The sequence below is a fragment of the Myotis daubentonii genome, chromosome 17 (genome assembly GCF_963259705.1).
Source record: "Myotis daubentonii chromosome 17, mMyoDau2.1, whole genome shotgun sequence".
In the NCBI taxonomy this organism is placed as follows: domain Eukaryota; kingdom Metazoa; phylum Chordata; class Mammalia; order Chiroptera; family Vespertilionidae; genus Myotis; species Myotis daubentonii.
The window spans coordinates 5593852-5616189 of record NC_081856.1 but is presented as its reverse complement, the minus strand read 5'-3'; the positions used below and the strand labels follow the sequence as shown (position 1 = coordinate 5616189).

Below are 22338 nucleotides of genomic sequence, written 5' to 3'. Positions count from 1 at the left end.
GACCTTCTCTCCCATGTTTAGCCTCAGCTGAGTCATGAGCCGTGTGCTGATCCCCTGGCACATGTGAGTAATTGTGAAACATGCTAAGGTATTCGTGTGTATGAAAACTTTCTGGGAATAGATTTAAGGATTATTTCTACTTCTGGTCATACAGTTTGTGAAAAAGAGCTGTTGGAACATAGCTATACTTACTATCCATCTGTTCATTTGGTACTTGTCACACAGCTTTGCACTGTAGTTACCATGGAAACTAAAAATCAAATCCTTATCCTTAGTAGGTACTCAAATAATCACACTAATAAATGAGTATATAAGCAGCTGATGAAAGTCAGAAGCTATCTCCGTTCTTTGCATGAAAATTATACGACGAAAAATTAGAGATGAAATGAACATTCCGAATTCATTCCTTTAATTAAACCTAAAGCCACTCTGCAAGTCCATGACAATTAAAATAGAAAAGGCACAAAGAACAAACAAATAATTTCTGTTCCCTCCAGACAATAGTCCTTTGTTGAGGGTACACTGTAGTCACTCCTGGCATGCATTTTGCTTTGGTGGGCAGAAGAGACTGCCATCGAGTTGAGCTGCGCCATCTTTCTTCTCATTTGAATCCATTCCCACAAACACACGCAGGTGGTGACGCCCAGGAAGAGAGCCTTGGTCAGAGCCGTACCCCACAGCAGGCAGGTGACAGCGGGAAAAGCGCTTCTCCTCCCCAGGCCCGAGGATCCTCATCCGAAGAGTGACTGAGACAAGCCCTCAGTCCCGAGTCACACATCAGTGCATACGCCATGGTGCAGGCACACGAACATCTCCACTCCCGGCACCAGAGTGCTACGCTTGCATGTTACCTGCTCAAAGCAAAAGAGATACATGTATCCTGCAGAGCATCTTCCTCTGCCACAGAACGGCAACATCCCAAAGGGACATCGAAACACTCAGTGTGGATCCTGGAGTCCAGGTGACAGGGAGCATCGCAGTCAAACAACAGCTCACAGCCCACGAGCAACACACCCTAACAAAAGCTAATTAAACACGGTAACGTGCTAATAACTGTCAACTCATAGTTAAACTTTGAAACAAAAAATTTAAATTCAATTTATAGAAAACTGATCATGGACATTACGACATAATGAAAAAAATGTAAGAGCAACTTAAAAAAATACTTATAGTATTTGTAGTAAAAGAAACTGACTTCACAGAGACTTTTCCTCATGATTCCTGGATTGGATCCTTGAATGACTATTCCAAGTAAGAGTCGACATTCTTTAAAAACTGTTCTTCCTCACTAAGATACTCCAGGACAACATTCCCGCCGTTGTATAAGGGACAGTCCTCCCTGGCCATCCAGGCTTCCAGCGTGTGGTCCAAGGGCAACGCTTCTCCAGAAGTCATGTGACAGAGCCTTAACTTCTGCTGAGAGAGAAACGAGGCACAAGGTAGCGTAACAAACATGCGTGTGTGGCACAGCCTAAGCCCCCAGGCAGAGCTGTTACGACCCGCGGGTACCTTGGCTGTGGACTTGTTGTTGTCGTTTCTGAGGCTGGCTGAAGAAGCTGCAAAGTCGATGACCTTCCCAACGCTCCAGCGCTGGCAGAAGAACATGGGTTTGCTCTTCTCTTTGCTCCCCTGGGGTAAGAAAACCTGCAAGTAGACTCTTTCCGTCTGTAGGAACAAAACAGTTACAACAGATTACATACATGAATGAGACATATATTTTTGTCACTTCCACTCTTCTCCTGGTCAGCGAGGGACTGCACTCTGATGGTAAAACTGGTGGTGGGAGTAGCAGTCAGAGTCGCCCAGCAGCCACCTGAATGCATGGGTAGAGGGCCTGGCCGGGGTGACCTGTGCAAAGACGGGTTATGTGACCCCCAGGTAAATCAACTAAGGTCTTTCCCGGGATTTTACATTCAAACGCTGGGGTGGAAAGTGCAACTCTTTCTCCTGAGATTTTAGGGCTTATTGAATTAGACCTGGACTTGCCTACAGCTATCGCCCAGGCCCCTCAGCCATTCCTGAACCAAGGTGGAAAAAGTCCCGTGGGATGGGAAAGAATGGGCCCAATACAGAGGGAAGTCAGGACACAATGGGTTCTTTCTAATGCATCTGGGCCTTGGAACTCAGTCATCCAGGTGACCAGATCAACGCCACTCCCATCACTCCAGGGGAAAACTGTTTTAATTAAGCTAGTTGGTATCAAGTTTCTGTCGTTTGCAAATGAAAGATACCTGAAACATGAAACACATCTTCCTACATGAAAGACAATGTTTTAGAGATAGCAGGGCTTTTGAGAATAAAGAAGCGAGAAAAAAAGAAAGAAAAAATAGACAAGTTTCATAGAAGATTTGGATGGTCCCTCCAGGATTCTGTACCCGATATGTTTCCTCATATTGTATTTTCATGCTAAGTTAATAAATGCAGAGGGAAAAAAGAGTAAAAGCAAAGGTGTTCCTTGATTCCTAAAAATTGCCTTAAAAAGAGTTGGCTTTACAGACCAATTCCTGTCACAATGAAATTGTTGGCATAAGAGGAGCATCTCTAAGTCATAGAGGAAAGATTACAATTATTTTAGGAAACATTAGATTCAAGACCATTCCCAGCACCAAAGAACTTAGATTTGTTGAAGACCAGTGGAGTGTGTTATTACAGATAACAAGAATTAAAAGAAAAAATAAGAAATCATTGGAAGTTCAAACTCTATAAAATCAAAGTAATCAGAGTATAAATATGAAAAGAGAATATTAAAAAAATATAGACTCACCTAAAAAAAAGATAAATATGCTCGAAGATCACAAATGGAACAGAAATGCAGAAAGGTGAGTGGGCAGAGAGAGACCAGAAGGGAGCTCCTATTCAAGACCAACATGCACAATCTGTAAACTGAAATTTCATAGCAAACCAAGGATGAAAATAACTAAGTGTGAAAAAGACATTTAAAAAAGAGACAAATTAAGGGATAATACCCATAAAAAAAGGAACAAGAAGTTGTGAAACCAAAACAGGCAGAAATAAAATAAGAAGCTATAAATAGCTAATAAGAAATATAAACATAAAAAACAACAGTTTCTGAAATTAAAAGTTCAAACAGGATAAAATTTCTCTAACCTTCCATAAAAAGGCTTACTTGATAGGGAGATGGAGTTGAGGAAGTCATCTAGAATGTAGCACAAGGAGACAGCAAGATAGAAACTATATGTCCCCAAATAGGTCTGAAACTAACAAGAGTTTCAGAAGAGAAGTAATGATGGAGGAGCAATAGTCAGAGAAAAATGACATAATCTTCTAAAAGTGAAGACATAAGTTAAAATTTTAAATGTATCTCAAGGGCCAAGATGGGCAATTAAAATAACTCCATGCCCAGAAACATTTCACTGAAATTGAAAAATACCACAGGTAAAGTCTTAAAAGCCACAAAAAAGACAGTTACCCAGATAGCAATGAAAATCAAGAGACAGCAAATACTTCCCCTATAACAGATCAGAGGCCACTGTACGTAGATCCAGGGAAGTGAGAGTCTAATAGACACGCAGCTGAGCGAAGGTAAAAGAGGGCACCCTCAGACAAGAAAGGCTAAGAGAGTTTACCTGCACAGACTCTGAGTGAATCACCAAAGAATGGAGTTCAGAAAAATAAATGTAAGTCCTCAGGAAAGAAGAAACTAAAAAAAATGTGTAGATTTACATAGGTATTGATGACAATAATCTTTATGTGTGAACAAAGATGACGGATGGGAGACATTCGAGTGGGTAGGCATGTCAAGCTCCTCGTGCTATTTGAGAGGATGTAATACCAAGTAACTTTAAAGAGGAAAATTGGCTTTACTTTTATACATAAAAAATAAAAATATAAACATAAGCCTGTTATCACCATTACTGTAATACATTATATTGGAGATTCTAGATCAGTGGTTCTCAACCTTCTGGCCCTTTAAATACAGTTCCTCATGTTGTGACCCAACCATAAAATTATTTTCGTTGCTACTTCATAACTGTAATGTTGCTACTGTTATGAATCGTAATGTAAATATCTGATATGCAGGATGGTCTTAGGCGACCCTTGTGAAAGGGTCGTTTGACCACCAAAGGGGTCGCGACCCACAGGTTGAGAGCTGCTGTTCTAGATAATGTAGAATAAGAAAATGAAATAACTAATATAATTATCTATATATATAAAGCCTAAGCAACCATTACGACTGGTCGCTGTGACGCACACTGACCACCAGGGGACAGACGCTCAACGCAGGAGCTGCCCCTGGTGGTCAGTGCGCTCCCACAGCCAACCTCCCACAGTCCCTCCCCCCAGCCAGCCAGCCCCGATGGAGACTGGGCGAGATGGCCCCAATGGCCCCGATCACCGGCCAGGCCAATAGACCTCACCAGTGCATGAATTCGTGTACCGGGCCTCTAGTTATAAAATAAAAGCTATCCTGCTAATGGGGTGTGACTACATATCTAGGAAATCAAAGGCACTAATGGTAAAAAAGAAACTTCTAAAATTAATCATAAGAGTTTGATGATGTGGCTGAACCAGATGAATATACAGAAATCAAGACTCTTTTCTCTATATTAGCAGTAAGTACCTGAAAATAGAGGTGGACACAAATATTTTGTTCACAACAGAAATAAACCCCAAAAATAATTGGAAATGAAAATAAATAAGGAATGAGACTTAAATGAAGACAAGCATGTTACACAAGACAAGAAATAGGATCTGAATAACTGGAAGGACATATAAGGCTCCTGGATAGGAAGGCCACGTAATAAAAACATTATTTCTCTCAAAACTGGTAAATAACATGTAATGCAAATCCAGTATGAATCCTAAAGAAGTTTGATTTTTTCCTTTACACATTTCTTAATAGTTACTCTTGCTAAAAGTGTGTACTACCTTTGCAAATTTAAAAACATTAAAGGAAGATTTTTAAAAAGAAAAATACTAAGGATAATCACTAAAAGAAGAATACAATCAATGGTTTCTAAAAGAGTAGAATACAAGAAAACATAGAAAATCCAATCAATACAAAAGAAGACAGGAAAGAGAAATAAGGATGATGAGCAAAAATCATAAGATGGAAGAAATACATTCAAATGTATCAGTGATCACAATATATATAAATGGATTCAACTCACCTATAAAAGAGGAATACTATCAAACTGGATTAAGAAAACAAAGTCCAGCTATCTGCTGCTTACAAGAGACACCCTAAAACAAAACAATGCAGAAAAGTTGAACATAACATGATGAAAAAAGACATAAGAGTTAAATCTTAACCAAAAGAAAACTAGTGAAACAATCTATATATACTAGTGGTCCGGTGCACAAAAATTTGTGCACTCGAGGGGGAGGGGTCCCTCAGCCCGGCCTGTGCCCATTCACAGTCCAGGACCCCTTGGGGGATGTCCACCTGTCGACTTAGGCCCACTCCCCTGGGGATCAGGCCTAAGCTTGCAGTCAGACATCCTTCTGGAAGCCAGGGAGCCCTCGGGGGATGTCCGACTAAAGGCTTAGGTCCCCAAGGGATCAGGTCTAAACTGTTAGTTGGACTAATCTTAGTGCTGCCACAGAGGTGTGAGAGGCTCCTGCCACCACCTCTGCGCTGGCCAGCCATGAGCCAGCTTCTGGCTGAGTGGCACTCCCCATATGGAAGTGCACTGACCACCAGGGGGCAGTTCCTGCATTGAGCGTCTGCCCCCTTGTGGCCAGTGCACATCATAGCAACCGGTCATTCTGCCGTTCAGTCAATGTGCATATTAGCCTTTTATTATTATTATATAGGATGTCCTTATTTCCCCCCTTCTGTCCCCTCTACCCAGCTCTTACCCCCCACTTCTCTCTGGCCATCACCATACTGTTGTCTGTGTCCATGGGTAGTGCATATATTTTCTTTGGCTAATCCCTTTTTTAAATTCACTTCTTTAAATGTTTATTTTCAGATAAGTGCTTATAACTGCATTATTATATATTTTCTATTATATCATTTAGAATTAAGATATTTTTTAATTGAACCCTTGTAAATTTTAGCACAATTTAATAAATTATGCTAGAAGCAATTAGGATATTTTTTCATGTAATGCATACACATTTCAATTAATATTTTATTAATTTTTAATTTTTTAATATTTTAATATGAAATAATCTCATACATGTAAAAAAAACCCTATAAAATACTACAGCATATTATATGTACCCTTCACCCAATTTCTTAGGTGTTAATAATTTAAACATAACCATTATAGAACTAACAAAATTTGGAATATATTTTTCTTATAATCTCTTTAATGTTACTTAATCCATTTACTTTGTTTTTGTTAATCTTCACCAAGGATATTTTTCCATTGAATTTTAGAGAGTGAAGGGAAAGGGAGAGACACATTGATTGGTTGCCTCCTGCACATGCTCTGATAGGGACTGGAGATCAAGCCAGCAACTGAGGTGCATGCCCTTGACTGGAATTGAACCTGGGACCCTTCAGTCCACGGGCTAATGCTCTATCCACTGAGAAAAACAGGCTGCAGCTTAATTCATTTACTTTTAATCTATATGTGTCTTTATATTTAAAGTGGGTTTTGTTTTTGATTCACCTTCATAATCTGTCTTTTAATTGGTGCATTTATGCCACTGACTTTCAAAGTGCTTACTGATAGAGTTACTACCATATCAGGCAGCTTCTGGGTCTTCTGGGGCCGGCCTGCCTTGCCGCCCGGGACCCGCCGATCGGGTCCCCGGCAGCAAGGCAGGCCGGCTACTGGGGCTTCTGGGGCAGGCCTGCCCTGGATGGCGGCATGCTGGCGGCTTGCGCTGTCCCGCCCTGCCTACAGTATGCAAATCAGCCGCCATCTTTGTTGGTGGCTAATTTGCATATCACGCTGATTAGCCAATGGGAGGTGTAGCAAAGGTACAGTCAATTACCATGTCTGTCTATTATTAGATAGGATAAAACCCTAATATGCAAATAGACCAAACAGCGGCACAACTGAACAACCGGTCACTATGATGTGCACTGACCACCAGGGGGCACATGTGGAACGTGGTGGGCATTGGCAGCAGGTGGGAGAGCGGGGAACATGGCAGGCATTGGTCGCGGCGGGATGGTGGAGCAGGTAAGCGGGGGCGCCAGACCAAGGCGGGGCACCAGTCGCTGTCATTGGGGCAAGCCTCTGGTGGTTACTGAAAATTCTTTGCTCCCATGCACTGTGGTCCTGCCAGGAGCTCACACCTGCTGCTGGCACCAGCCCCACTAGCACCTGCAGCTGGCGGCGGAGCCTCTGCTCACACCCGCTGCCAGCACCCCGCGTCAGTCCTGATCACTCGGTGCTGTCTGTGGGTGCAAGCGGTGGCTGCTAGCCCTGATCGCCCGTGAGGTCTTCTCCACCTCCCCCTGCTCCTGAGGGGCGATCGGGGCAGCAGCCGTCGTTCGCACCCACTGATGGCACTGGCCCCAATTGCTCTGTGCCATCAGTGGATGGGAGTGGCGGCGGCGGGAGCGAGGCTTCCGGCAGACAGGGGACCATGGGCCGCGGTGGGAGGGGCCAGGCAGGGGCACGGAGGATGGGCCGAGACCCACCCCTGTGCCCGCCACAGCCTCGCATCCCACAGTTCCTTTCAAGGTGCACGAATTTGTGCACTGGGCCCCTAGTACTATTATAATTCAAAATAGCATTAAAGGCAAAATTCATAAAGGAGATATAATAATGGAGAATTCCACACATCTGATAATATGCAACTCAGCAAAACCATTAGAATTACAAGAAAAACCCTGACAAAACTACAGCTCCAGGAGATTTTAACACACCTGTCTCAGAAACTAATACATAAGCAAACCAAAAATTAGTATGCACACACATACAAACACAGGTACACATGTGTAGACATAGGTACAAAGAGAGAGACTGCAAATGATAAAGCAAGTAAGGGCAAAATGTAATAACTGGTATATTTGGGTAAAAAATATGGAAAATTTCTTTGTACTATTCTCGCTACTATTTTGTGTTTGCAACTATATCAAATTAAAGTTACCTGAAAAACACACCCAAATAAGTAGGTTGAAAACATAAGTTCACCATTGAATGAGAAAAGATGAAAAAAGAACATCAGAAAAAATATGAACAAAGAAAAAAGGACACCCAGAGTTTGGTGAAAAAGAAAGCAAAGCAACAATACAGAGGACAATAAAACCAAAATATGGTTCTTTGAAAAGACTAAAATATAAATAAATAAAATAAACACAAACATCTAAGAAGACTGGCCAAGGAGAAAACAAAGAGAGATGCAAATGAAAAAATATTAAGAATGAAATGGAATGACTAAAGACACAGTAAAGATCCTGGAATTCTCTTATTTAAGAGAATAAGTTGAACAACTTTATAATAATAAACAGGAAAATCTACACCAGGAATTTTAAGAAAAATATTATTTACCAACATTTATTTCAGAAGCAACAGATTATCCAAATAAACCAAGAACTATTTAACATTTTGAAATCATGTTAGATATTCTCCGCTTTTTCAAAAAGGCTATAATAGCCATTACCAAAGCTTCAACAACAAAGAATCCCACCTTCTACAACTATTTCAAAGAATAGAAGAGAGAAAGCTACTCAACTAATTTTATAAGTATAATCTGGCTACTAATGGCACAAAATACTACTAAGTAACATATTAGAAAATCAATGTAATAGTGCATTTTAAAAGAATTATATACCAAAGTCAAGTGGTTTATCCCAGAAAATGTGGGTGATTCAACAACAGAAAATCAATCAACATAATTTATCACACTGATAAGGAAAAAAAAAATACATCAACATGATCATCTTATTAGATGTAGGGGAAAAACCCACAGAAAAATTTAATAAGTATTCATGACATAAATTTCTAGTAAGCTAGGAATAGAAAGAAATATTGTTAACCTGATAAAGGCAACTATGAACAACCTACAATAAAGATAATATTTAATGTTGAAACTTCAGACTCATTTGGATTAAAGTCAGAACTGTGATGAAGATGCCTGCTGTCACCCATATTATTCAGTCCTGTTCTGTAGAGATCAACCCATGCATTAAGACAAATAATGATGAAAAGCAGGAGTAAGAGGAAAGAAAATTTGAGGAAAAGGAATACCAAAACACAAAACCGTCATTTGCAGAAAATATAAGTGCATGAAAACATCCCAGAAAGCCTATAAACCATGGGAACAATGAGAGGTTTCTTTGCAGGACAGAAGGACAACAAACAACAACCAGCATAACCAATTAAGGAAGCGCTAAGCTTTCAAAAGTTATTTACAATGGCAGCAAAAATTATGAAGAACCTAAGAATATAATTAAGAAAAGACATACAGATATGAATGATAAGCATTACATATGTTATTTAAAGACAGAAAAGAAGACCTAAAAAAAAAATTGGAACAATAGACCACAAACATGGATGGGTTGAGAAGAGTCAAAATTCTAAGGAGGTAAACCGTTCTAATAGAAAATTCAGTATAATTCCTATCAAGCACAATTTCATAGAACAGGACAAAGTGATCCAACAATTTTTACAAAAGAATAAAGAGCCAAGAATAGATACAACTGAAAGCAAAACGTACGGTGAAGAAACGTGTCCTACTTCTTACACAGCTATGATAATAAGCCAGTTTGATATTGATGCAAAGATGGACAGTCCCAAACTAGTCCCATGTGTACTATATGGTAGGTGACTGAGGTGTAATTACAAGGATGAACTCTCAGTACCTTATGTTATGACCATAGGTAATCCATTCAGATATGTGTATGTCTGTAAATCTTTACTTCTACTTATAATTAAATGGAATAAAGAGCTACACAAAATAAGCAAATAAAATAAAGCTTTTAAAGGAAAATGTAAGAAAATATCTTAAACAATTTATTTTGAAAAGTACAAATCTTAGAGAAATCACTAATAAATTTGAACATATTAAAATTTTAAAAGTCTGGACCACTCATAAAAAACAAAGAGAAGACAAACCACAAATTGAGAGAGGAAATGTGCAACACATGTAGTAAAAAAATGCAGAACATCTAGAGCATCGATCTCAACCTGTGGGTCGCGACCCCTTTGGGGGTCGAACGACCCTTTCACAGGGGTCACCATCGGAAAACACATATATAATTGCATTACGATTCATAACAGTAGCAAAATTACAGATATGAAGTAGCAACGAAAATAATTTTATGGTTGGGGGTCACCACAACATGAGGAGCTGTATTAAAGGGTTGCGGCATTAGGAAGGTTGAGAACCACTGATCTAGAGTAAAAAAAGTGCAACAACCCAACAGAAAAAATAGGCAAAGGATATGAACAAATAATCCACAGAAGAAAGTCAATAGCCAATAAACTCATGCAAAATAACTGAACCTTAATTGTCAAAAGGGAGATTTAACTTTAAACCTCAGGGAGACATAACTTCATATCTATCAGTTTGGTAACAGTGAATGACACCCAGTGTTGGCAAGAAACCCTGAGGCCCCCAGACGGGTAGAAGAAAAATTAGCACAACCACCGAGCACAAAGCTGACAGCATCCAGGAAACCTGAGGATAAGCAAAGCCCAGGACCCAGCTTTTCTATTTCTCCGTATCTTCCCTCGGGGAGCATTTTTCAATCTGAGGGCCTCAATCCTTCAGGGGTTATAAAATCAGTACTCTTTAAAACAAAATAGAATTAGAAAGTACCAGTGTAAGGTTAGGTGACACTGTGTTAAGGTATGTATGCATGTATGTATGTATGTACTGGGTTGCTGTAGAAAATGCAATTGACATTATGGCTTTTTAAAGGAACTGCCCTAGTGAGACATTCCCATATACACACGAGGACAGTCACTGTTGAACAGTTTATAATAGCAAAAAAACTTGGGAAAATTCTGAATATTGTTCATCACGAGAATGAATAAATGTGGTATATTCATATTATAGGATTTGCAGTTATCACATTGAACAAACTAGACTAAATGTGTCACCATGGATAAACGCTAAAAACATGATGCCAAGTGAAAAAAAAAGAGCTGAGGAAAGATACGTATGACTCCCTACCATTTCTATAAAGTGAAAATCTCACAAAACAATGTACCATTTTTTATGTAGCTACACACCTGTAACACTAGGAAAGATACACATCAGGTTCAGGTTAGTTGTTACTAGGTGGGAGGGAGGAGTAGAGAGGGGTTTCAACCACATGTAAACATTTCGTTTTTCAAAGTCTCCAAGACCAACCTGGGGCAGTGACTTATCCCCATCAGCATGCATCTTTAATTTCATCAGTGCTACCTTGGCAGCTGTTGCGCTATTTTTTGCACCCTTCCGTCGCTTATTCGCTGTCTCTCCTGTCTTGGAATCTAAGAAATAAAAATAACCATATAAACACATAATGTTTACATTATATTTTCTAGACTTTTATTAACTACTAGGGGCCCAGTGCACGAATTCGTGCACCTTGAAAGGAACTGTGGGCTGCAAGGCTGCGGTGGGCACAGGGGCGGAGGATGGTCTCGGCCCATCCTCCATGATTAATTTTTTATGGCTCTGAAACATCAAAAACGACACACAACAGAGCTCTACAGAGACAACATATTGTGTAGGTATATTTAAAATATTGACAATCTCCACATCAAAACCCTTAGTATGGTGCTTCTTTTAACTTAAGCTGATTTACGCTAATCACTAACACTTCCACAGAGAACTTTAAGATTTGTTTATAGAAGATTTTATTAAAGGCAGCGTTCTTACAAAGAATGAAAATTCTGCTGAACTAACATGTTGGCAGAGACTGGTCTAGTTTATAGATATACTAGAGGCCCAATGCACGAATTTCGTGCACGAGTAGGCCCTCCTTCTCCAGGCTGCCAGCACCAGCTTCTCTCTGGCACCCTGGACCCAGGCTTCCCTCCGGCCACTGGCAGGCACCTGGGACCCGGGCTTCCCTTGCAGACACGACGTCATCCGGAAGGTCGACCGGAAGGACGTCCGGTCTAATTAGCATGTTACGCTTTTATTATTATAGATTATTTCCTGGTATCTCAGATTGTAACAGCATTCTTAGGACAGCAGACTAGGCTTAATGTTTAGTCTTTAGAGACTACAAACCACTACTTTAGCTCCGTGAAACTATTTCTAGCTGTGATAGTTAACCAGCTGATCTGAGTGGCCAAGCAGGAAAACATCTGGCTTTGTGAGAAATACTGTTGCAAGAGTATCATCAAAATAGACTGCAAGTTTCAGCCCACTGGGGCTGTTAACAATGCCTTCCATACTGAGAAGCAGACATAAGCAGCAGGAGCTTTGGAACTAATAGGCAGACAGCAACACAGAGAGCAATGAAACCAGTTTCCTTGGTACTTGCCAATAATGTCTCTAACAAGTTTCTGAGTGGCAGCCATGCGAGGCTTAGGGAGTTCCAGTTTTTCACATTCATGATCTGACTGGTGACGGTGTCTGTGAGCAACAGAAGAGTGACACCAGTTCAAGTATTTGCATCAGATACAAGTTAAGCAGATACACAGGGTGTGGGGGATCTGAGAGATCACCTCAGACAAAAGTTCTTCTCACAGTGAGGACAGGTCACTGGTACAAGCTCTTTCTCAGCACAGCCCTTGAACGCACATGGGTAAGACGCATGTGTATCTGAGTTCAGCCTCTCCTTGACTACAGTCACCTGAAAATGTAAAAAGGAGAAATTGGTGTATTTCACATGGAGAATAAGTCAACAAATCTATTTAGGAAGGCAGCATTCATTTTACTGCTGCTTAAACTTATAAGAGCAACTTCGATGCTCCCACAAAACAGATTATAGTAAATATTTGTGTGAGAAATGATTATTGTGTTGACTGTTCTACATTTTCATAATCTTCCTACTGTGGTATATTTATCTTCTACGTCAAGTTACTGTGACTACTGAGTTACTCTTTACAATTTTAGTCTTCTACTTTGTAAACGGACCAACACAAAGATGCCCCACGCTAACAAGCTCAGGTAGTCATCTCAACATCAGCCCTCAATGACAAGTCTACCGATTTTCTACACCAATTTTAAGTAGTTAAGTATAAATAAATGAACACTTAAAATTATGTTTATCCATGATACAGAGCGTTAAAGATAGTTTTCCTAATGATATACTGTTCATGATGGTGCGTGTAGTATTGTATTTCCAGCAAATATTACATCAGAAAAAGATGAGATTTTATAAGATTAAAAAAAAATCCAGATCAACCAGGCTCTTTTGACTACAGGTGTCCCCCAGTATCCGAAAGTAGCTGAGCATTCCTGCCTATGAAACTTTTCATAAACCGAAATGGCGCAATGACCATTAATTTACATGGAAAATTTTTCCCTGTTCCCAGACCCCAAAATGGGTCTCCCAGATGCTCAGACACAGTCCAAAGCCAGGGAGCCCTAATGCCGAGATGCTGAGCATGGTTCCGGGGGAAGGAGCTTGCCAGGCTGCCCTCACAGCTCGGGGTGCGCTGCCTGTGTAGAGAATGGCTCACTGCAAAACAAGTGTTAAATGCTATTTTCCCTCCTCCCCTTTTTTTGTAAAAGTGAACATCCTTTTTGGGTTTCTTTAGGTTAGCACAAACAGGTACTAATGTGGGTCTTTCATACAAGTGAAGGGGCTTAAAGTGAACTTTCGAAAACAGAGGGGGGGTGCATTAAGTAACTACGTTTCTAGAGTTGAATGAATTTAGAGAAATAATTGCTTGAAATCCACAATCAAAGACACTCCTCCATATAAATGATAGTTGCATCTGTTGGAATTGACTTAACTATTTTTCCAAACTTGCCTACAGTCTCAAGGTAAGTGATTTTTCTTCACAATTTAATTGAGATCCAATTGAGAGACATTCTGTGAGAGACATTAAAAGAAAAGCAAGTGGTATCATAAGAAAAAGGAAAGCACAGGGCAGATTTACAAGGTGCATAAGAAACATCAGCATGTTTCTGTGACTCTAAATGAGATTTTCCTCCCAGTTAACCCTGCGTAATACCAGTAAGTTCATTAATTTTTAGTACCCTCAAATAAATCACCTAAACTTCGCAGGGCCAGACTTTGAAGCCATTTAACCTGAATTTTCTATAACCGACAGAACAGATGTAAAATCCTCGTGCTTGGCAAACAGTGGGCAGGAATAAGTGTCCCCTGCAAAGTGTGAGGCAAACGCTTCCTTCCAAACGGAGAGAATCCAGTTTAACTTCCCGCCTCTCCGGACCCGAGGGAGGCAGGGCCACTTGTCTGCCTGTCAGATGTGAGACAGTGGGCCCAGCTTTCTCTTTTTCCTCTCGGAACTGAACCTGGGTGTCAGGGAGGAGGCCTGGCGGGTCCCGCACGGCTGGGACGGGCAGGCAGTGTGCCCAGCCCTGGCGTTCTCTGCAGACCTACTGGGCTCTCCTCGCTGAGCCTTACCATCTCCTTATCCTTTATCAGTAACACAGACGACAGTTTGGTTTCTGTCCGCCGGCCGCTTTTTAAGCTCTCCATGTGGTCAGAATTAGAATGGGACTTTGTGCGACCACAGGTTTGTTCCGGGTGGGCTAAGGCTGACTGAGGCAGAACCATACATTGTCACCAAATCCTAACACCAGGCTCCGTGCAAACAAACCAGCGGAGGAAACTGGCAGGGGCGCATGAGGGCGGCAATCCCGTTTCAGATCTGCAAACAGCGAGCCGAGAGCTGCAAGCGGCCACCCAAACAGAACTGGAGTGTAAAGAACTAAGAAGTATGAGGCTAAAAAAGTAAAAATACCAAGTAGACCAATTTTTTAAAAAACAAACTGAGAAAAATAATATAAATAAAGCAAAAACAATAATTTGCATAATTAGCTTAGTATGCCAAATGTTAATCTGCTGGACACTGGCTGGTTTGAAACCTCTTCAAAATTGGAAGAAAGCCCAGCTGGCATGGCTCAGTGGTTGAGTGTTGATCTATGAACCAGGAGATCACAGTTCAATTCCCCGGTCAGGGCACATGCCAGGGTTGAGGGCTCTATCCTCAGTAGGGGACCTGCAGGAGGCAGCCAATCAATGATTCTCTCTCATCATTAATGTTTCTATCTCTCTCCCTTTCCCTTCCCCTCTGAAATCAATAAAAATACATTTTTAAAAATTGGAAGAAAAGTACATAAATACAAATGTGAGTTATTACAGAGGAGAACTATTAACATACCTCAGGACAGCTGTGCGACTCTCTGCTTCTGTGCTCAAGGCTTAAATAATTAAAAAAAAATAGTGTTTATTTAAATGCAATCAAATAATGTAAGGATAACATAATCTGAGATATTTCAGTTGTTAGCATCCTTAAGATTAATTACATTTATGCTACATAAGAACTCTACAAATAAAGATAAGCTGAAATACCTTATCATGTAAAAATAGAGCATCTATTGCCTCAAACACAATTGTTCAACTTCCATATGAGAAAAAAAACAAACTCACCACTCTAAATTACCTCCTTTACTCTGAGTGCGTTCAGGTGTGTGAAAAGACCAAAACATGGCGGGGGGGGGGGGGGGGGGCGGGGGGGGTGGAGAAGGGGGGTCTGCCACTGCTAGGGCCGGGCCGGAGGCTCAGGCAGCCCCGGCGGCTGGCAGTGGCAGCAGCAGCTGCATCGCCTTCCCGGGATCGGCCCAGCTGCCTCCTGCAGAGGAAGGCCGGCGGCAGCAGCAGCAGCGAGGGGGTGACGGGGGCAGTGCCTTCCTGATTGGCCAGTCGCCTCCCGCAGAGGGAGGCCAGACTGCGGCTTAGGCCGGCTCCCCGCGGGGAACGGGCCTAAGCCCTCAGTAGGAAATCCCCAAGGGCTCCTGGACTGTGAGAGGAGACAGGCCAGGCTGAGGGACTCCCCCCCTTCCCCATGCATGAATTTTCGTGCACCGGGCCTCTAGTCAATAATAAAAGGTCAAAAATGTGCTCTAGCTCTGATGTTAAAATATGCATTACTTTCATTTTATTAATTAAAATAAAGAGTATAATCATTAACTGGATTTTTCCCATATTCTTTATATTGTGGACATGTTCTCTCCTTGTGATTAAAAGCCACAAATACAACTTTTACATACAAAATCACACACAGCCCAGCCAGTGTGGCTCAGTGGTTGAGTGTCGATGTATAAACCAGGAGGTCCCAGTTTGATTCTGGTCCTGGCACATGCCAAGGTTTAGGCTCAATCCCTTGGGGGGTAGGGGTGGGGGGTGCAGGAGGCAGCCAGTCAATGATTCTCTCTCATCATTGATATTTCTATCTCTCTCCCTCTCCCTTCCTTTCTGAAATCAATAAAAATATATATTTTAAAAAAGAAAAATCACACAGATAATGCCATCTATGAAATTTAAAGATTAGCTAAATATATGCACAAGTAATCAGAGCCTATGACTAACCTATTTTTTTCAAGTGTTCATTTTACTATAATGAACATTAAATATCAATGGCTAAAGTAAGAGCTATTTTACATCATTTTGCTGTTCAGAAGTAAACCTCATATTACAAACACCAAAGTTACTTTCAAATCCTATACAAACAAATAACTTACCAAAATATTCCTGAACAACCATCACATACAAATGGAAGAAAATCTAAAATTGAAGGAAAATGTTATATGTACTGGTCAGTATTTGATTTTGATTCAGTTTTTTTAAGAATAAAGAATCTGCAAGTACTGAGCCACCTCTCCTATTGGTCAAGAACTTTCCTTTTTTGACCAATATCCTAATGTAGCAAGTAAACAAAAGCCATCACAACCTCAAGTCCTCTGGGAGAAAGTTAGGACACAAATGTTACTTAGAGTAGTATGTTAAATCAAAAAAAATGTTGTTTTTGTTTCCCAGAGTTAGTAGGTGTTGTTTTCGAAGACTGCATTTTGCAAATTTCCTGCATTTTAAGTGAAAAACCTGGATTCAATTCTGATTCCACTATTTACTAATTTAGCAATGCTAAGCAAGTTACTTAACAGTAGAGCTTTGTAGATTTTATATATAAATATATTTTATAGTATATATACACAAAACCAGAGCTATTATTAAGTATGTATATAGGTCTGTATGTATATGTGTGTGTATATATATCTATACCATATGCTATATCTACTTCACAGGGTAATTATAAAAACCAAATGATATACATAAAAGGTATGAATAGTTAGAAAGCAACTATAATTCCTAAGATAATTACAACAATTAATTTGTCTTGAATATGCTCTGAGAAAAATACTGTGATGACTAGGTGGAGATATTTTTAAAGAAAGTCCAGAAATTCAATAGATTGGTGGATTGATACTGCAAAATGTAATCCTGAATTGTGTTTTTCCTTGCTGTTGAGGAACAACTAAGTTAGTATTAACTAACTAACTAACTAACTAACTAAATAGACAAATAACTACATTAGGAACAGAATTTTTGCAAAGCATATGGAAGTATCCATTCCCAGATGTGACAACTATTAACCACCGACACAATCAGTTACTCTCTAGAATGTTTTCAATGTACCTCATATTAAATCACAGCTAACGTAAGGCTGGCTATATCTAATCACGCCACTTTTACAAAGTGAAAACATAAGATACTGCCCTTTAGAGAAAGCTACAATTTCCCCCCAAAGATCTCATCCTGCAGGCTATCTAAACTTGAAGCAGAAAGGATCTTATAGCCGAAAGGGACCCTGGGTAATTCTGCTGTGGGCCGAGAGGACCCGGTTGGTTCTTCCTTCCCCTGAGAACAGTCCCTGTGGTTCTGGCTGCACCATTCCAGAGCGTTTCATACCAAGAAAGTGCGCATACATTTGTCAATGCGACAGAAACAGAAACTTCTGATGTCTTTCTCAACTTGGAAGAACTGTACCTGTTTGCTATTTTGAGACTTTTAGTGACCACGTAAACATTAGATACAAACCAAGAGGACTCGGGGAAGAGTGAAATCGGGGTAATTTCCTGGTACCGGACACCATCTTTCTATCCATCGGGAAGCTAACAAGTTTTAGGATCCGCACACTCCAAATTTAACTGCTGTCCTCTAGTCCAAGAGCTAGACCTCGGCCTCGTTTCAGACGTTTGCACTTTATAAGACACCGGGAGTGGGCAAGGAAGCCGATCATCTCACACATGGCAGGTGAGGTGGACTTACAGGGTGAGCCGGGCACAGCAGCGATACAGACTCACCCGCAAAGCCCGGCCAGGCTTCCCATGCAAGACGTGCGAGGGGGCTGCGAGGGGCCGGCGGCGCAGCAGAGGGACACAGAGCGCGTCAGCAGCAAGGACCCGGCGGGAGCTGTCCTCCGCCCACGGCCCACCGGGGCACACTAATCAGGGGTGGCACTCCCACTAATCGGGCCGACCCTCAGTCCTCTCCACAGTGACTCGGGTACCTGCACCAGTGCCTGGAGCCGCCACGAGCGATGCAACCTACTTGCCACCCTCCCGCAGTGGGAGCCCCAGGCGATGGCGCACGGGTGAAACCCCGGCCCGGGACCGCCTGCTGTGCTGCCCGCTTCAGGAACGCCTGCCGGGGACCGGAAACCCTAACGCCGGCCGCACTGCCCGCGCTGCTGCCGGACGGGCTGTGCGGTCAGGGTCTCCCGGCTCAGGGGGAGGGCTCACACTGTTGTTAATGCTCTAAAATGCCGCTAACGAGTCTGGACGCTGTCCTAGCTCCCGACTGCCTGGTAGGTGTTGGTTGCCTGGCGACAATCGGAGTCCCAGCGAGACTGAGCTGCGAGCGCACCCCCGGCGGAGCAGCCTGGGGGTCAGACCCACCGAGGAGCTGGTAATGCCAAGGGCCTCCGCCTAGAGCTCTCTCGGGAGGGGCCCGGAACCCAGGTTAGCACTGATCTCTCGCTGCCTTCACCGACAGTAGCAGCTTAAACTGAAGTTAGGGGAAGAGAAGCGGCGGCCCCGAGGGCGCAGTGCCAGGGCCAGAGCGGAGCTGCAGTGCTCCCGGGGCGCGACTTCACGGCGAGCGCCCCTGAACACCCAGGTGCACGCCAGGTGTTTCCAGCAGCTCCCGGGCTCCATGCCACGGAGGCTACGCGTTTCCCTCCCGCAGAGAAGCTCCGCCCAGGCCCCCCTCCCGCCGCCACTGTTCGTGGGGCAGAGCTGGGCCGACTCCGCCATCACCTCGTTGCCGGCAGTGCTCCACCTGGCAGTGCTGCCCCACGTCCAGCTCCGCCATCTCTCCCCGCCGCTGGGGCGGGGTGGGGCCACGGCGCGCGGCGCCTGCTGGGAACGTGGGGAACCCATGGGCGGAGCCTGCAGCTGGGGCGTGGCCAGGGCCGGAGGGGCGGGGCCACGGCGCTCGCGGCGCCTGCTGGGAGGTGGCGAGCCCAGGGGCGGAGCCTGCAGCTGGGGCGGGGCCAGGGCCGGAGGGGCGGGGCCACGGCGCTTGCGGCGCCTGCTGGGGAGGTGGCAAACCCAGGGGCGGAACCTGCAGCTGGGGCGGGGCCAGGGCCGGAGGGGCGGGGCCACGGCGCTCGCGGCGCCTGCTGGGAGGTGGTGAACCCAGGGGCGGAGCCTGCAGCTGGGGCGGGGCCAGGGCCGGAAGCGGCGAAGCTGCTGCGTTGAGGGTGTCCTGAGGTTTGCGGTTTGTTAGTCTTTCTCCAGGCCTGGAGTCGTCACGACGGTCAGTAAGGAAGCGCTCAGCTTCCGCGCTGAGGGTTCGCGCTGCCGCCGGCGCCGCGGAAGGTCTCACTAGGGTTGTGTTGTGATCAGCGTAACGGGACTAGCACGGTGCCTGGCACAGGGATTTGCCAGAGTCCAGTGAAGGAGACGACGTGGCTTGTGCAATTCCTCGTTTGTCCTACACCCGTGCTACTTGATTATGTAGTTTAAAGTAAATGCCCTTTGTAAGGAAGACATTAGGCTCTTTTATAAATAAAGGTTTCTTTTTTCCTTTTTCTTGCCTTTTTAAAAATCCTGGTAGAAAAAAGTCTCTGGCTCCCGAGTGCGTAGGGAACCGTAAAGGCCCTCATTAGAGAGCCCAGACGCACTGCAGACGGGGTTCCTTTGAGCCTTTGGGGTGCGGGAGTCAGCGTGCCTGGTGAGCCACTTCACAGGTTCAGAGGAAGGAGCGGTTGGCTGGGCGAGGCACAAACGGATGCCATTCCCAGTGACCCAGTGACGTGACACACCCGGCTCCAGCCAGAGCGCATAAATGACAAATCAGACTACTCATGATGGGGACTGGAAAGGTAGCCAGCGCCCTATTCATGACCTTGGCATCCCAGTGCCCGCTCTGTGACCTTGGACTGTCCCTAGTCAGTCCTCACTGAGGAAGGGGGAAGGGTAGGCTTAGGAAATAGGTACCATTATTTCAGGATTTGCTCTTGAATAACTCTATTTAGTAAATCCATCTCTGAGTTTCTTGGATCTCCAGAAACACTTTAGATTAGAGCTGGAAGCAAGCTAAGATATCATCTGGCTATATCCCAGCCTCCTTACCTGGACTTGGTATGTTTATTTTAGCTGATTGGGTCAATCAATCAATAGGTTTTCTAAAATTTTACTGTTCACTCGAATTTACTAAGTAAATTCTAATTTACTAGAATGTTCTAGATAGGTGGCAAATATATATGTTATCTGTCCTATCATAATGAAAATATTTTTTATTTTTTCAGGTCACTGAGCCTGGGGGTATAGGTATTAAATAATTAGAACAGCCAAGATTGCAGTTGCTAGCTTTTCCATCTCTACTTAGTCTCCTTTACTGACTGCTCTAGGTACTACTTAAACATGCCTGTTTCCCCACAGTTTTGTCCTTGGTCCATTTATCAGCTTGCATCCTCATATGAGGAAAGTTCCCATGCTTCTGTGGTAGGCAGTTAGAGAGACAGGAGCAGAGCCAGGGTGACGGGCCCGGTAGAAGGTCACTGGGTGGAAAGCCCCTGGCACCTAGCAATGGGTGAAACTGGGAAACAAGGACCTCGCCCCCAACATAACCTTTCCTCCCCTGAGCATATTGCTGGTCACGCGATTCGGACCCTCGCCTCACCTTTCCTGCCCTGGCATGCTGCTGGTCATGTGGGTTAGAACCCCCCTTAGAGGGGGAATGACAAAGGGATCCAAAGAGTAGCCCTTACGCATTAAGCCCCAGGACAATGAGGTTCTGACCCGCATCGATGCATCTAGGCCTCAGTTGTGTTTCAGCTCAGGGCCCAGAAAAGCAGCAAAACCAGACAAGCCTGACCAAGGACCAGCTGCATTGACTAAGGACCCCTGCCCTGGTGCTGACCAATCAGCGGAGACCGAGATCCTGAAAGGACACACCTGGAAAGCTGAGACATAGTCTATGGCAGGGGTTCTCAACCTTCTGGCCCTTTAATACAGTTCCTCATGTTGTGGTGACCCCCAACCATAAAATTATTTTTGTTGCTACTTCATAACTGTAATGTTGCTACTGTTATGAATCGTAATGTAAATATCTGATATGCAGGATGGTCTTAGGCGACCCCTGTGAAAGGGTCGTTTGACCCCCAAAAGGGTTGCGACCCCCAGGTTGAGAACCGCTGGTCTATGGAGATGCTCCCCGGGGACCTCTCCTAAAATATCCACCTTGAAACCGTTAGGATGGAGGACCCAGCGCTCTCCCTCCCAGGAGCACACCCACCCATGCCTTTCCCATTCCTCTCTCCTTCCCCTTCCTCTCCTCCCCTTTCCCCCACCCCCTGCCCAGGCCTATTACCATGACCTTCCTCTCTCCTAAGCTCCAAGGCCTCTTCCTTTGCCTCTGTAACTTGTTTCCTGAGCCCATTTCTCCTACCACTCACGTCTACCTCTGCGACTTTCTAAATAAACTTTCTCTTATAGTTTAGTTTGAGTCTTGGCTCTGAATTCTTTTCTAGCCAGAACTCAAGTACCAAGGTTGCCGAACCCAGCCCGGTCTGACCCCACAAGCCTAACACCGGGTGCCCTTCTCCCTGTTGCCAACAGTTCCAGTGACTCCCATGCCCATATTCCCAGCCCCAATAACCTTCTCCCAACCTGGAGGTCTGTGTTTCCATTCCTGGGAGAGGTTGGGCTAAGTGAGGTGCGTGGTGTCACTTGTCATGTAAAACTCCAGTGGGAAAAGGAATGCCTCCCTGCCCTATGACCCTCCCTGAGGAGAGCAGTCTCCACTCTCCTTTCTTACTTCTCCCGGGGAAGCACCTGCTGAACTGTCAGTCTCTCGCGCCTGCACGCTTCGATTCTCCCGTTATTTCCCCCAAAGAGCTCACTTCCTCCCTCCACTGGTTCCCATTACTCATCGGATTCCTTAGCTTGGTGGGGACCTGCTTTAGTGGTAACACTCCTCACAGGCTCCAGCACTCACTTCCCACCTCCAACTACTTCCTGAACCTACCTTCCAGCTCTTTC

The 22338-nt window shown here is 43.8% G+C and overlaps 1 protein-coding gene across 3 annotated transcripts; it reads right to left on the bottom strand.

Annotated features, from left to right (window-relative positions):
* Positions 1-386: 386 nt before the first annotated feature.
* ZFAND1 (zinc finger AN1-type containing 1) lies at positions 387-19215 on the bottom strand. 3 transcript variants are annotated; one of them, XM_059672643.1, is made up of 9 exons: positions 19108-19215; positions 16534-16576; positions 15174-15213; positions 12540-12667; positions 12356-12447; positions 11230-11351; positions 1510-1665; positions 1196-1416; positions 387-851 (listed from the first exon to the last, which is right to left on the bottom strand). In XM_059672643.1, the coding sequence occupies exons 1-8, from the start codon at positions 19160-19162 to the stop codon at positions 1243-1245; spliced, it is 810 nt and encodes a 269-aa protein (XP_059528626.1). In that variant the 5' UTR covers positions 19163-19215; the 3' UTR covers positions 387-851; positions 1196-1242. The 3 variants fall into 3 exon arrangements, with proteins under 3 accessions (XP_059528626.1, XP_059528625.1, XP_059528627.1); XM_059672642.1 differs by having other exon boundaries at positions 387-1416; XM_059672644.1 differs by having other exon boundaries at positions 387-1413.
* Positions 19216-22338: the final 3123 nt, after the last annotated feature.